The sequence below is a fragment of the Haliotis cracherodii genome, unplaced genomic scaffold (genome assembly GCF_022045235.1).
Source record: "Haliotis cracherodii isolate W230 unplaced genomic scaffold, xgHalCrac1.p SCAF_17, whole genome shotgun sequence".
Taxonomy (NCBI): Eukaryota; Metazoa; Mollusca; class Gastropoda; order Lepetellida; family Haliotidae; genus Haliotis; species Haliotis cracherodii.
In genome coordinates this window covers 9,410,724-9,428,075 of record NW_027266272.1, presented here as the reverse complement: position 1 = coordinate 9,428,075, position 17,352 = coordinate 9,410,724, and the positions used below count along the sequence as shown (strand labels likewise).

The 17,352-nt window shown below is 42.2% G+C and overlaps 1 protein-coding gene across 1 annotated transcript in view; it reads left to right on the top strand.

The window, feature by feature from the left end:
* The window catches only part of LOC139464345 (corticotropin-releasing factor receptor 2-like), an 82,070-nt gene that overhangs the window by 14,331 nt on the left and 50,387 nt on the right, over window positions 1–17,352 (top strand). The window contains exon 2 of the mRNA XM_071245873.1: window positions 14,271–14,484. Within this exon, the coding sequence (XP_071101974.1) occupies window positions 14,373–14,484 (112 nt within the window). The 5' untranslated portion in view covers window positions 14,271–14,372. The remainder of the gene's footprint in view (window positions 1–14,270; window positions 14,485–17,352) is intronic.

Here is a 17,352-nt window from a genome sequence, read left to right as displayed (position 1 = left end):
ATATGGTTTTACGCCGCTTTTAGCAATATTCCAGCAATATCACGGCGGGGGACACCACAAATGGGCTTCATACATTGTACCCATGTCGGGAAAAGAACTCAGGCCTACGGCATGACGAGCGAACGCTTTAACCAGTAGACTACCCCACTGCCCGAAACTTAAAATATCTTTTACACATTAACTCTTATGGGTCTTCAAGAAAAAATGCATGAAAGTATGAAATTAATAAATGTTGGATTATAGTTGGATTATAACACCTTGTCCAAAACCACTACCCCGAACGTTTGGGAGAATACCACTTGTCTGGATTAACGAGACAAGAAACCAAACATATATGCAAACAGTGGGTGAGTGAATATGGTTTTAACCCGCTTGTACAAATACTAGTATACCAGCCGTATCACGGCGGGGCACACACGACTCGGCTTCAAACATTGCACCAAAGACTGCAATTGAAGCAAAGTGTTTAGCGTAATGAGCTTTAACCACTACGCTACCCCACCGGCCCAGGGAAGATATGAGGTTATGTTTCTGTATTTGTTGTTTAACGCCGACCAGAAAATCGAGTGATTGGCATCATGAGCATCTATCTACGCAATTGGGATACGATGACATGCATCAACCAAGTTAGTATGGGTTGCGGAAACCCAATTCTAACCCGGAACGTCACAGGTGACAAATCGGGTTTTACGTCGCGTTTAAGATTATAAGTGAGTGAGTGAGTTAATGCTTTACGTCACATCGGCAATATTTCAGCCATATCGTGACGAGTCAAGATTATTAACCTTACATAGCGACGTGTATGTACGTTGTCGTGTGGCTACCCTTACTGGTCTAGACTAATAGGTTTTATAGTGCTAGCCTACTGAGATACCATGTCGTTGTTTAACATGAATACCCCACCCAGACACAGTATACATACTCCGAGCCGACCAGTCCTTGTTTGAGCCCCTTAATGCCGAGCGCCAGACAGGGTAACAGCAAGTACCATCTTTTCACGTCTTTTGGTATGACGCGACTGGGGATCGAACCCCCAACCTTCCGCTCTCCGGGCGGACGCTATACCACTAGACCACGGAGGCGGTCGTATAGTTTGAAGATTAAATCCACTTCCTGCGTTGATGAAACAATACTGTGATTTGAGAAAATAGATATATTCCCAGCAACTAAACAGAGCGCCCACCCTACATCAATTATCGGGTCTTCGATAGACATTAATGAGTTGAAAGGATATGGAGACATGATACTTTTATTGACAACAATTTCTGAAAAAATATAGAAAATGCAGAGGCCGTCAGTTTGCTGTGGTAAAATAGTTTTTAAATACCACATTGTTAAGTACGTTGATTGCATCTTAAACTCAATACGTCCTGAGAATGTTCGTGTAAACACACACCTACACAGGTACGTTAGACCACGGGGAAGCTCCAGGTAGCTTTACGAAGGAATGTCATTGGGCATTGAGTGCTGGGGAACCTAGATCGGAGAACAAAACATTTTTTTATCAAACACTTATGAACTCACTTTTTTGTATTTCAAATCTTGTCTTCTTTCACGGTGTAGCTGTTTTATATGTTTGTAGCAAAAGTGCCAAATATTTCTACAAAAAGTTTTTAACTATAAAGTTGAAGTATTCAAGACGTGCTTTGTGACATTCTCAAACTTAAGTGCATACCTTTTTGTCAATATTTGTTCTTTTATTATTGATTCACCTTAAATGTATGGATGTGTGACCGCTGACAAATGAGATTATATTTTGACAGGTTTTACTGCACGGTGTTCACAATAACCATGTGTGTGTTTTCATTTAAATCACTCTGAACATTCGAACTGTAACACCGCCCAAAGGGAGATAACTGAATAGCCGCTTTGTTCGGTGCGATGTGCACATGATCTCCGAGTATGTACACAAACTCTTTCTATATCCTGCAACATGACACTCCCCCCGACTGGCAAATAGAAATGCCGAGTTCAAGTTTTATTAAAAAATTGTGAATTCAAAGGATTGTCCCAACTGTCCTCGCCCTGGGGTACGATAACACATACATTTTCTAAACAGGGTCATACATTGAAACCATTCGCTTCTCTTGTAAATTCCAGGGTAGAGGTTTTGTGTGTTTCTTGTTAAAGCCGAATTCAGCAATATTCCAACTATATGACTGTGATCCCCGCCATGGCCGAAGTGTAACCGTCTGGTAACCAGTGGATGTAATTGTCAAGGTTATACTTCTGTAACAAAGGTCGGATGTGACTGGTCAATTAAAATAATGTTTAAACTGTAATATTTGTCCTTATTATGTATTTAAGTTATTATGTATCCTTATAATTTCCTGATCATCTGCACGAGGCACCCGACAAGTCTTGATGTCTTTAACCTTGTTATGAGAATCACAACATGTTTCCCTTCGTTTTGTTTTTTAACGCCGCACTCGGTAATATTCCTGTATGACGGCGGTCTGTAAGTAATCGACAGTAATTGACATCATTAGCATCGATGCTACGACAAGCACGGGTTACCTACATTCTGAACTGAATACTGAAGACGTCCTCTGCCCTGCATACTCCGGAGGGTAGACAGGCACGGAGCACTAGTGATGTCCTCTGCCCTGCATACTCACTGAGCACTAGTGACGTCCTCGGCCCTGCATATCCCGGAGGGTAGACAGGCACGGAGCACTAGTGATGTCCTCTGCCCTGCATATCCCGGAGGATAGACAGGCACGGGGCACTAGTGACGCCCTCTGCCCTGCATACCCCGGAGGGTAGACAGACACGGAGCACTAGTGACGTCCTATGCCCTGCATACCCCGGAGGGTAGACATGCACGGAGCACTAGTGACGTCCTCTGCCCTGCATACTCCGGAGGGTAGACATGCACGGAGCACTAGTGACGTCCTCTGCCCTGCATACTCCGGAGGGTAGACAGACACGGAGCACTAGTGACGTCCTCTGCCCTGCATACTCCGGAGGGTAGACAGACACGAGGCACTATTGAGGTCTTCTCCCCTGCATAATCGGAGGCATCTTCCCGAGGCAAGCGTGTCCACCCTTGCCACATCAAGGCTACTTTTCTTGGCTTCACCCTGGCACCACCTCGCATAGATCACAAGTTCGGACCTTTGTAATGAAAACGCGATACCCAATCAAATCGTTGTTCTTGTCTTGTATAGCTTCACAAAAATGGCGACTACCATAGGCGACGATCAGATAACGAAAACATCGCAATTTCATCCCCGACACAAAAAACATAGGCAATCGTTGGGGGTTTAAAAGACGAAAAAGACATATTCGTGGAAACAAAGACAGGCAGCGGTAAATCACTTTCTTACGAAGTGTACAGTCGTGGAAGTTGATTTTGTGAAACGTTCTCTGATTGGACTATCGATATGTGCGATAGTCCAATCATATTTAGCACAGGAAAGTGGGCTTGACGTGGCAAGGGTGGAAGCAAGACTTTGATAAAAAGGCTAGTGGACGCTCTTGCCTCGGGAAGATGACCCAGAGGGGACCAGTCCTTGTTTTATCCCCTTAATGCCGTAACTCCCCTAAATACTATCTTTACACGTCTTTTAGTGTGACGCGGCCTCCCTCGGTATGGTCATCCCCTCTCCGACAGACGCTCTATCCACTACACCACCGAGTCGAATACGTACAGTAAACTACGTTTATAACGAACACGCTTATAACGAACTGTCCGATGTAACGAACTTATCTTTTGGTCCCGGCCAACTACTGTAGATATGCTGTGTATATACTTATAAAACGAACTACGGTTATAACGAACTAAAATAAGTGGTCCCTTTTAGTTCGTAATAACCGTAGTTTACTGTATATGAATGTACTCATCGTTGATTGGGTCGCCAAAACCTATTTGAAACCCGGTTTCTGTTGTTTGACTGTGATATCAACGACCAATAATTGCTGGTTGTAGATCTGGTCATATGGGGAGTGGAGATCATATTGTATCATTTATAGATGATTCAGGACTTAATCTGCATCCAATTTATTTGATGACTTGGGGCGGTGGGGTAGCCTAGTGCATAAAGCGTTAGCCCGGCACGCCGAAGACACGGATTCGGTTCTCTACATACATGTAGGTTCACTATGTGAAGCCCATTTCTGGTGTCCCCCGCCGTGATATTGGTGGAATATTGCTAAAAGCAGAGTAAAACCAAAGTCACTCACTCACTCACCCCAATGAGGAACTTATCTTGTCCCGAGCTGAGACAATCACCCAGACCGATACTGTTTAGAGAACGTGAAACGTGTTTGTTTGTTTATTTGTTGTTTAACACCGCACACAGCAATATTCCAGTTATATCAAAGCGGTCTGTAAATAATCGAGCCTAAACCTGATAATCCAGTGATTGATATTGTGAATAACGCCGCTTTTAGCAATATTCCAGCAATATCACGGCGGGGGACACTAGAAATTGGCTTCAGACATTGTTCCCATGTCGGGAATCGAACCCGGGTCTTCGGCGTGACGAACGAACGCTTTAACCACTAGGCTACCCGACCGCCCCTCACGCTCTTAGTAACATTATTGAGGTATTGCAGTACTGACGTAATGTTTATAACAGTCATCGTAGATGAACAATGAGTTTCAAAAGACAGTATAACACTCAGCCGTATAATAACCTCTATGTATATTTGAGTTTCAAAATGTTTAATATCTATCCTATCGGATTACTAGATAACGGTTCTCAAAGAGTGCGCTTCACACCGCACCGCTGAAGCTACTTCAGTTTCGGCATAAACCAATAGGCTTTTTTCATCTACATATATTTTCATGTTTTCAAATTCAATTGGCCATAAATAACTACATTTATATGATCCAAATGTGAGCCGAGTGAGTGCACGTGCCATATGGTCCTCGGCAATTTGTCCTCATTTCCTAAATAGCTCCAAAATCTATATTTATCTTGACCTGACGGTGTTGTATAATCCCGTACTCTCTTTGTCTCGCATGTCGTTGGCGGGACATCTGGTGCGCAGACTGTAGTTCCACGTGTGCACACTGCCGCGTACGTTGTGTAACCCCCTGAAAGTGACAGAAATAGAAGTAGAACAGGAAGAACTCTCCCCAGGCGGAGGAAGCAATGTCTGACCGGAAGCGCCGCCATATTGGGAGGATCAAGGCTATTTCAATGAGAATAATACATTTCTGTTAGAAAAGGTCTTTTTCTGTGAGAAATGGGGCGAGTGTGTTCAATATCTATTAGTATCTGGTGTTATAAATTAGATAAATGCATTGCTTGAGGTGAGGTGAAATTGGGGTTCAACGTCTTCGAGATAAATTTGTTATATAGCCCCCTGAATGCACGTGTACCATACAGCAGTTAAACATGGAAATTTGTGCTTTGAGAATTGACTTCTTGTTAACTGTTTGCAGACAATGCTCCAACTGCTTTTATATATGTTTCATATATTTTAAGAAGTAAGGTTTTCGGGGAAAATACCTGACAAGGAAAAGTGCTTGTCAATCGTATTTGAATAAATCACGGACGTATATATTCTATATACGTCTTTGAATAAATCAATTCTTAGTACTCACTACCGCAAAGCAAAGATCTGAGGACATCCCATTACAGGTCGCATCTGAAGGACCCTTCATCCGACCAATCAGAGCGTCGCTTACCAGATCATGCAACTTTCAAAAGGTTTTCCGAACGACAATTACGGGCTTTACGACTGAATCCCTCCAAATCATCGTCAAGCTCTCGCTTCCTTGGGATAAACATTTGAACGGAAGCGACTTTGCATAGCCCGTGGGAATTACTGCCATACACTCTTAGTAGTCGGTCCCGAAGTTAAATTACTATCTGCTTTCCCATAAGAGAACAACATTGTTCTTACCAAACTCGGAAATGCCTTTGGCATACTATGGCTGTTCGTTTCAAGAGAACCCTCTAAAGGGCGTTACTTATACGTATACCTGTTAATCATATATATCCGTATCGGGCATAAACATACAAACATGCTATGACAATTATGATAAAACGTTCAGATGAAGGACATGTTAACCACGAGATAGCCTTCAGATGACCTCGAACCCAATGTCAAGGTCAAGTATGGAGTTTATGGAGAGGAAAATTCTGTACAAAATCTCATATTAAAATCAGATCATAGTTCCCGTTACCGCTGAACAAAGATCTGGGGACATCCCATTACGGATCACGCAATACCGACCTTTCGCAAACTTTGACCGACCAATGGAACGGCTGACAAGCGGTCGATATTAACCAATCAGAAGGCAGCTTTCTCGCGTTTACGGCACTAGTTTCAAACTGGCGACAACTCATGGACAAATATTTTGACAAATTCTCGATTAAAATTTTGAAAAATGAACAAAAGAAAATTCCTTGAATGGCTTATAGATGGCCAAGATTGTAAGGAGTCAGTCGTAAAGTCCGTAACTGTCGTTCGGAATACCCCGTGTTAAATTTTATCGAGGTTGCAACATCTGAAAACACATTCCGACTGTCACTTTCATGATCTGGTAAGCAACGCTCTGATTGGTCTGATGAAAGGTTGTTTTCACGGGACTCGTAATGGGATGTCCTCAGATTTTTGTTGAGCGGTAGCGAGAACTAAGATCTGTTTTTAATGAGATTGATTCTCTACAGCATGTACAACCATTCTCCTCATCACATCAAATCATCGTGTAGGTTAAATCTGTTTGCTCTTCATTGCCAGCTTTTCGTTTGATAATGATGAGTAAAATTCTATTGGGTCAGCAATGCAAAGCAAGCAGGTCTGTCACCAAGTCGTTATTCAGTCAGTGTCTGCAGGATACTTTTTTCTTTCGAAAAAACACAGCATTATTTGTCGTGTTGTTTAACCTTAAAACTATTTTCTTTGACGCTTTTAAAAAAAATAGGTTGAAATAGAATATGTCTTACCATGGCTAATGTCGACAGTTATCAGTTGTAGGGTAAGTTTAGAATTATTACTTTCGACACTGGTAACAGCTGCATAAGATGTGGTAGTATACCCGCCCCCAACACAACCTACCGATCACAGAGGCAAGTCAGACCCGTGAAGATCCGGGGTAGTATAGGTCTTCAGCAACCCATGCTTGCCATAACAGGTGACTATGCTTGTCGTAAGCGGCGACTAAGCGGTGGTCAGGCCCGCTGACTTGGTTGATAGATGTTATGGTATCCTAATTTCGTGGATCGATGCTTATGATGTCAATCACTGGATTGTCTGGTCCAGATTCGATTATTTACAGATCGCCGTCATATAGCTAAAATATTGCTGGGATAGCACTAGAAAATCAGCATCAGTCCGGACTAGTACAAGCAGCCACACACATACACACATGTGCATGCACGTGGCTATATAAGTGTAATAATCTTGAACGCGACGTTAAACCCCATTTCACCTGACGTCGGTAAGCCAAGACTATAAAGAACAAAATGTCTGTATGTCATGTAGACAGTAAACAGATGACTTGTGGATATTTGTCAATAGAACAAGGGATGACCGGCTGCGCGGTCATTGCCCTCCCAGTCCGACAGGTCATCCATCTTGACTTCCTTGTCAGAATCACTGAAACCAAGGTACCTGTCCGCGACCTCACAGCGACCGTCCTCCAGTTGGACGTCCACGTTGGCTTGCGCGCATGCCCAAGTTTGTGAGTATTGTTTTACGCTGCTTCTTGGCTGAAAATAGTCGCCGAAACACAGAAAACACAACTATGATACCTGTTTCAAATCCATCACCATTGAATAACATTTTTTGTTTGTGTCAAACATGAGTGTATGCTGTCTTTTGTTTTTCCCGGTAGTGTACGTTCACCTCGAAAGTCCGATGAGTGAATATGATAATTATAAAGGAAAACGTTTATTAATTATGTGTTATTCTGATCCTGATCCAATTCGTAAACACACACACACACACACACTCTCTCTCTCTCTCTCTCTCTCTCTCTCTCTCTCTCTCTCTCTCTCTCTCTCTCTCTCTCTCTCTCTCCTCTCTCTCTCTTGTTTGTCAGTTAGTTTAAGCTGGTTGTAAGTAGATACATACATACATACATACATACATACATACATACATACATACATACATACATACATACATACATCTTTTGTTTTTTATATTAATATTGATATATAGATTTATCATATAATGGGAGGGTTTCTCGGCAGGATATAGCCAACGGATAAAAACGATATCATTTGGGGTCATATGCGGATAGAGATGCAAATAGCAAAGGTCAAGTAGGGACTACTTTCAGTGTATATAAACAAACAAGGCGTCGCCCTTGTCATTCGGCAATCGAGTCAGAATTAACCATCGGGAATCTGGATAAACTACAGGGATAATTGCGAATAGTATCAAAAGAACAGTCTAATATACTTAAAATCTGTGTCTAACTGTGACGTAGCTAAGGCATTTTATAAGTTTTGGCAACTTTGGAGATATAAATTTCGAAAGAATTTTGCGAGGGCACGAGGCCTAGCCAAGCGGGATCAACAGCCATATCTGTGCTTGTAGACCTCTGCGGCTTGAAACCTTCACTTCTGAACGTTATGACAGGACAGACCGACTGTCAACAACGTCTGACCGTTGTCGTGACGTCTCATAGACTAGAGTTAAAGTAACTTCCCTTTGACAAAGGGCAGTTACTCTAGCGGACAGACCGATAGATTGCCGCGAAAGGCAATTAAAAACAATTGTTGTTTTGCGTATATGTTGCTTCGCCACTGTATAAGAAACAGATTTCAGTTGGAACTATATTGGATAATGTCACTGTCCGACTGACACATCACTTACCCTGTGACGTAATAAATATTAATGCGCGCATTCCAGGAAAACTCTCAATGTTTCAGTAATATTTGTGAGAGAGGGAAAGCGATTTTGAAGCACAGAATTAAAGAAAGACATTATATGATAAAGATGTTATCACGCGTGTGTGTTTGGGGATGGTAAATATCCTGTATTAGGAATAAACATTGTATTTAGCGAGTCTTGCAGGATATTTACCATCCCCAAACACACTCGCGTGAATACCTCTATATATATCGATAGATATAAATATAGATACATTCCACAGTTATGGCGCAGGATTATGTCGGCTTGTGAATAAGAATCTATGCCTTTAACTTGATTTGGAAGTTTTTCTCAGTCTCACAATCGGCCAGCCGAAGACAAGAGTCTGAGAGTTTTGTTCACGGATACAAACAAGGAAACACTTGTAGACTGTGTTCGGAATAGAAGTCACCTGGACAACGCTTTATGACCTACTTCCCACGCTTCACCATCCCTGATTGTTTCATGAAACACGGACAGTAATTATTTCAATAGAATCTGTACAGATGTGGCAGTATTCGGGCTATCGTATTGATTTAGGGTTCGGCTTTCATATAAGATTCAGATTCGGGCTCCATTCAATATCAGCGTCATGTTCACACACAACGAATAACATAAAAAGGTTACGATTATTTGTTAAGATGGTGTTTTAATAGCCGAACGCACATACAGAAAGAAATGGTATATCGACCGTCGGTATGGTGTTATTAATAGCCGCAGAACCTTTACAATGGCTTTGTGTCGTGAATGCACTTTAAGTGTTAGGCATAAAGAAATTATATTCTATTACATATTTCTTAATCGATTTCTTTCACTTCTTCCAGATTTCTTTTATCTATCTGGGCACCTGGTTCTAGCATCACTATTTGATCATGATCATCATTTCATAAACACATGTTCAGGACACGGAGATTTCTCATGAAACTTTTTTGTCACTTTTATCTATTTTATTGGTGTCTTGTACACTGAATCAATATGTTAAATATGTAGTGTGGGTGAGTGAGTGCGTGTGTAAGTAAGAGTGATTTTGGTGTGTGTGTGGGTGGGTTGCTGTTTGAAGTGAGTGGGTGAGTGAGTAAGTGAAGGACCAATAATTGTTTTACCCAAAGTGTTTGGCATGATGAGCGAATCGTGTTAGCACTAAGCTACCCAGGCTGCTCTAAATATGGAACACGCTGCGATGGCAATCACCCTGGCTTACAATTGGATTTACCATTCCTTGTCTTGACATCCAAGAAACGAAAATCTTTGTTGACTGTTGTCGTAGAGTCATATAAAATGTATTCTCTGACAACTCTAAATCAAGGTTATCATTTAAATGCTTCCGATAAATTACGGGATTGATCGAGTGTCACCAGTTTCTGAATCGGGAGACACATACTTTTTATTTGTTACAAATTAGCAGATTCTCGACGTCAGGTGGTATCACGCGACACTTCAGACGTGATGCAGTAACGTCAGAGCGTATCACGGTGGAATTAATGCCGTCAGGCTTAAACCAACGCGTTGCTCTCCATGACGCGAAACGTAACCTCTATGGCAGGAACGTCGAACTGTATTAAAGTTACGTTTTGTTTTTCAAGTTACAAAGTTAGTTTTACTTTATGGCAACTGAAATTATTTCTAAACTTCGGTTTAGAGTGATCATATGAATACGAAGTTCGTTGCATTTAAAACAACATCGACTTTAATACATGTTTCATCCATAGGGGCCGGCGATTTGTTGTTCAGCCTATTACATATCGTCATAGAAACTCATTTGGATGACGTCATCCTTTCTTCGACTGGTAAACTTGTAAAATCCGCATCACGTTCGGCTTTCTCCCAACGGCATTCTGACGCGAACTGAAATACTGTTGATATCGGCGCTAAACCAACCCACTTACTCGAACGTGAATTAGCCATTTTCCGTTTTCGCGAAATAAGTCCGTTCAGAGTGACGTCCCTTGCAGAATCACGTGACCCTATTAAAGTCACACCGCGATCCTTTAAATACAATTTCAACTGTGGTACAGTCTTGGATGAGAACATATTTGACACGTTCTTGAAATCACAAGCGTAGGACGTAAATAAACAATATGGTCTATCGACAAACGATCTCGGCTTGGAAATCCGATTGCTCTTGTTTACGTGTTGTCATGACTGCGATCACGTGTCATAAGGTGCAGGTAACTCTAAACGGTAAAACTGGAACACGGCTTCTCCACCTTCTCGTGTGACCTGAAAGTTATCGTGAGTTCTTCTTCCCAATACCAAGCGATGGACGTGTATGTAATGATTCATTCAAATAGAGACAGAATAAGTAAATATATATCCCGGATTAACCAGAGTCACAAGGGGCAGTGGGGGAGTCTGGTGGTTAAAACGTTCGCTCGTCACGCCGAAGGCCCGGGTTGAATATTGCCCACTCACTCACTCACTCACTCACTCACTCACTCAGTGAACGGCGTAAACTCTTTAATCCAGACTGATCAACCAGGAGCAATAAACACCGACCTTGACAGAGTTCACGTGTTGTCGAATACATACAGGACCGCCTCCGTGGATTGGAGGTAGAGCCTCCATCCGGAGAGCGTAATGTCCGTGTGGGGGGGGGGTGGGGGGGGGGGGGGGGGGTGGGGGGGGGGGGGGGTGGGGGGGGTTCCCGGCCGCGTCATACCAAAAGATGTTAAAAAATGGTACTTGTTGTTACCCTGTCTGGTGCTGGGCATTAAAGGGCTAAAACAAGGACTGGTCGGCTTGGAGCCAGTATACTGTGTCTGAGTGAGGTATTCATGTTAAACTGCGGCATGGTATCTCAGTGGGCTAGCACTATAAAATTAGTACTTACTAGTACAAGCAGCCACACACAGACACGCACGCACGCACACACACACGCACGCACGCACGCACGCACGCTCGCGCGCATGAATATAAGTGCAATAATCTTGAACGCGCCTTTAAATATTATTTCACCTCACCTCGCATACATATATGTGAACGGTTTCTACAAACGCAGTGATCAAAGTTAGATAGCTGTATTGTAATTAACCACATAAAATGATTTGCGACGATAGAATATTGACCAATGGTTGGATAATATGGAAATTCTTGTTCCTGTCCAGTGCTTCATCATTTAAAGAGTAGCTACAGGAATGTGGTTTATTTCATTCTTATGAAATATTCAGATGAAACACAGGTTCTTGTTCAGCAGGGATAATCCATTAAGTATCATAAATACACACTAGTGTATGGCCTAGAACATCTGACCTTACATCGGGAAATTGAATTTGTTAACCACTGACGTTTCGGTTCCGGAGACTGCATCTTGGCTATCAATAGATACCTATGGACAATGAACACTGTGTTTTATGAGACTTATTCCTTACCCCCTCCCTTCTCGGGGTCTGCCAAATCACGCTATCTGGTCAGATAATTGTCATCTCCATCTATTTTGGTTACATCTCCAGCCACGGTATTGATGGAATTTGTTTCAAATCTAAATGGTTGTCGCTGTAGTCTTACGTGCTTTCTTCCTTCTAAACACTGGTTCACACGGGTCTCCCTACATGTCTACGAAAACTCTCTCCCGCCCGATTGTCGATCTGCACATATAGCTGTTCAACCGTATTTAACGTGGAATATTCACACAGCGCGATTCAACCGTATTCGACGTGGAATATTCACACACAGCTGTTCAACCGTATTTAACGTGGAATATTCACACAGCGCTATTCAACCGTATTCGACGTGGAATATTCACACACAGCTGTTCAACCGTATTTCAAGTGGAATATTCACACAGCGCGATTCAACCGTATTCGACGTGGAATATTCACACACAGCTGTTCAACCGTATTTAACGTGGAATATTCACACAGTGCGATTCAACCGTATTCGACGTGGAATACTCACACACAGCTGTTCAACGGTATTCGATCGCGACGTGGAATATTCACACAGCGCGATTCAACCGTATTCGATGTGGAATATTCACACATAGCTGTTCAACAGTATTCGATATGGAATATTCACACATAGCTGTTCAACCGTATTCAACGTGGAATATTCACACATAGCTGTTCAACAGTATTCGACCTGGAATATTCACACAGCGCGATTCAACAGTATTCGGCCTGGAATGTTCACACAGCGCGATTCAACAGTATTCGATATGGAATATTCACACATAGCTGTTCAACCGTATTCAACGTGGAATATTCACACATAGCTGTTCAACAGTATTCGACCTGGAATATTCACACCGCGCGATTCAACAGTATTCGATGTGGAATATTCACACATAGCTGTTCAACAGTTTTCGACGTGGAATATTTTACGCAGCGCTATTCAACTGTATACATGTATAATTCAATTTTCCTTGTGTTCATTGTAATTCCTGCATTCTGATCGTGATGCACTGGACTTTTTAGCGAAATTCATGCATATCCATTGCCCAAAAAACCCTTTGAGGCCGAACGTGCCTGGCTCGCCAGTTGTTGTTTTTCACTCACCTGGGTTCACAAATTTTCATGTCTTCGGGTTTCATTTTTAACCCGCATTTTTCCAACTATGTCTTCCCTTTCTCGGGCAACTAATGTTTGAATCTGGCGGTAACGCACCATGTCCTTTGAAACAGCCGCCTTCTCCCGGACATATTTGTTCCGGTTTGTTACAGACTGACTGTTGCTGTTCTTCTCGCTTCTTGCCTTGATTGACAGGTCCTATAAAAGTTTGTTTTGATCCTTCTCTCCGTTGATTGGCTACTGATGTAGTGGGCATGTCAAAGTTCTTTGCATAAATTAAACAATCACCTGATTCGTGTCACGCCACGGTATGTATCCCTACGCTTGGAATGTTAATCAATCTCGTCATTTTTGTCTGCTTTGATTTCTGTAGCTGCTATTGATTGAACTATAGTAGATAGCACATGTCTTCGTTGTCGAATTTAATCATAAGGATTGACTGTGTATTTTATTCGGTTCATTAAGGTATTCACACCTAACTGTTCAATAGTATTAACGTGGAATATTCACACATAGTTATAGCTGTTCAAAAGTATTTGACGTGGAATATTCAACAGAACTGTTCAACAGTATGTAACGTGGAATATTTACACAGTGTTCAGTGTACAGCAATGTGCCGTCGTAATCAGATTCCACCGGTCAATAGCATGTCCACGCTAACGAAGAACTTCATCTCCGTGCATGGGCAGTGATTGGGGCGCCTTGTTCCTGCATATGGATTATGCACGTGCCCGACCCATGGAGACTCGACCAGTTGTTAAACTAGCTACAGTGTGTGTACCTTATTTTCACTGAGAGACTGTGTTGTATTTAATGTTGAAATGCCTTTGGTCGTTTTCTATTAAGCTTGCTTATATTTTGAGAAAAAAATGCTTTTAATATTTTAGACAGCTAGCTTTCGACCTACAAGTGCTCTGTTCAATTTTCGGAATTTCTTGTTTGCAGATTTGTTTGGAGTTTACCCATCTCAAAATGACGCCCGTGGACATATATTGTGATTTACTGGACGTTGCACCAACTCTCGTGTAGTCTCGTCTCAACCGCGTTATGACGTCATCCACCGATTCCATAGTCCCTGACGTCACCAGCCTCTACGTCCTCAACAACGTGTCCGTCATCACACTGCCCCCGTGCGACTGGCCTGCAGAGTTAGATGAAGGTAAGGCTCTCTCATGATTGAGGTTAAAGGAGACCTCACTCTATGTCCGTGTGTATGGTCCGGGTCGGAACTGGTCTTCAGCAAGCCATGCTTGTCGTAAGAGGCAACTGACGGGATCTGGTGCTCAGGCTCCCTGACTTGGTTGATGCGTGTCCTCGTATCCCAATTGCGTTGATGAATGTCAGTGATGTCAATCACCGGATTGTCTGGTCCAGATTCGATTATTTACAGATCACCGTCATATGGCTGGAATATATTTGAGTTGGGCGTTAAGCAACAAAAGAACAAATAAACAAACATGTTGTATGAAGACGTTGAGAATCGCATGTTCGATTCTCTGTTTGAAAGAACGCCGTTGAGTCCATTCGCCGTATGACTGACGTAATTCCAACATACAATATAGTTATTGGTTAGAAATGAACAATCGTATATGCACTTGTGGGAATATAACTTCACGCGCAACTTCATTCTAAACCTAAAGATTATTCATTTCGGAAAACATTCCGGAAATTTACGGAAATCCCTCTGGCGTTGTCATTCTTGTGATGCTTTCAAAAACGTCAATTTGATTTCAAATATATTGCATTTTGTTTACCAGCTACTAACACAGTCATATTCATACCAGTGATGTGGTACTTGCAAAGAAATGTTCTCCTGTTGTCATGGGATACAGATCGCCCGACAGTCCTTCTTTAACAACCGAGCTGGAGCAGCGCCTCGAACTGTTTGTTTGCTTGTTTGTTTGTTTGTGTATTGTTTAACGCCGCACTCAGCAATATTCCAGCTATATGACAGCGGTCTGTAAATACCTTAGTCTAGACCAAACAATCCAGTGATTGACATAAGATTGTCGTAAGAGGCGACGATGCTTGTCGTAAGAGGCGACTAAAGGGATCGGGCGGTCAGGCTCGCTGATTTGGTTGATGCATGTCATCGATCCCAATTGCGTGGATCGATGCTCATGATGTCAATCACTGGATTATGATTGTCTCGATTATGTACAGACCGCCGTCATATAGCTAGAATATTGATGAGTGAAGCGTTAAACAACAGAGAAACAAACGAACAAACAATTTAACCCCTTAAACCGAACGGCAGGCAGGGTAACAACAAGTACAGCCTTTTCTATGACGCGGCCGGAGATCGAACCTCCAACCGAACCGCTCTACAGGTGGACGCTCTACGGAGGCGGTCGTATTGTTTGAAGATTAAATTCACTTCATGCCTTGATGAAACAATACTGTGATTTGAGAAAAGTATATTTTTCCTTGGGATTACCCACCGAACATCAATATTCAGGTCATTGATACACATTTAAAACTTGGAAGGATAGGGAGACATGAATCTTTTTTGGGATAACAACTTATGTATATTAAAAATATGGAAATTTTATCCGCAAAAGTCTCACGTCCTTATTCCACAATTTATACGCTACAAGAAATTGTAAACTACTCCAAGGTGAGGTGAAATTGGGTTTAACGTCGCGTCCAAGATTATTGCACTTATATAGCGACGTGCATGCACGTGTGTGTGTGTGTGTGTGTGTGGCTGCTTGTACTAGTCCGGACTGATGCCGATTTATAGTGCTAGCTCACTGAGATACCATGCCGCAGTTTAACATGAATACCCCACTCAGACACAGTATACTGACTTCGAGCCGACCAGTCCTTGTTTTAGCCCCTTAATGTCGAACGCCAGTCAGGTTAACAACAAGTACCATCTTTTAACGTCTTTTGGTATGACGCGGCGGGGATCGAACCCCGGACCTTCCGCTCTCCGGGCGGACGCTCTACAACTAGACCTCGGAGGCGGCTAAACTAATTCAAAATATTGCACTCTGTGTTCACCATGATCTGTCAGAAGACACTATACATCACTAGATGAGCCAACATGTTGACCGCCTATAGTCACTCAGAATCTTGTGACTGACCAGTTCCAAAGTATGGCGCCTTTTTTCGAGAGGCATAGGATACGTGGGATTGTTTTTACCGACGGAATTAAAACTGGCAAATTTGATCCAGATTGTATCGGCAACGTTTTGAGACATGCAACACATTAAGTTCATCTTTCCATAAAATTGGTTTTGATGCCACATTTATCTGTCTAAACAAATACGGCTGTTGCTGGCGATTAAACCCGGCGTAGTTGGTGGTTATTTAGTCTACTTTTGTGTGATAAATCACTTGTGCCAACGTTTGAATACGTGCTTATATCGGCATAAGCGCAGAATTCTGGAAAAACCGACCCCAAACATGATTAGATCTCCTCTTTTATATTCCTCATCTCTATTCCCATTTTTTCGTTTCGGATACTCCTGGATCGTTCTAATTTTGTTGTCTCAATCCGTCTTTTCTGTGTTTCCTTTTTTGACATCGCTAATTACGGATTCATGTTGTCTGCCCAAACAATATTATCTCCAGCATAACATCAGAGTTAAACTGATTCTTATTTCGTTTTTATTGTAATAATCTTATTACATTCACCCGAGATTGATTTATAAGTGTGTGACGGATATCGATTGTACAGAAAACCACAAAAAAAGCCTGTGTTTTAGGTGTATTGCACTGAACCGATTCTATTTTTTACCACGATCTAGAAATGGAACGTGCCCACACTGCCTATACACCCCCAATAACTGTAATGTTGGTTTTACAATAGCAGATCATTATCATTCTAAACCTAAAGATTATTCATTTCGAAAACACATTCCGGAAATGTTCGGAAATTGTCGATGTGTTCTGACTGCCAAAACAAATCCCTCTGGAGTTGTCCTTCTTGTGATGCTTCCAAAAACGTCCGAGGTCCATTTGAGATGATTTATCGCATTTGCTTTACCAGCTACTAATACATACTCAGACCAGTGATGTG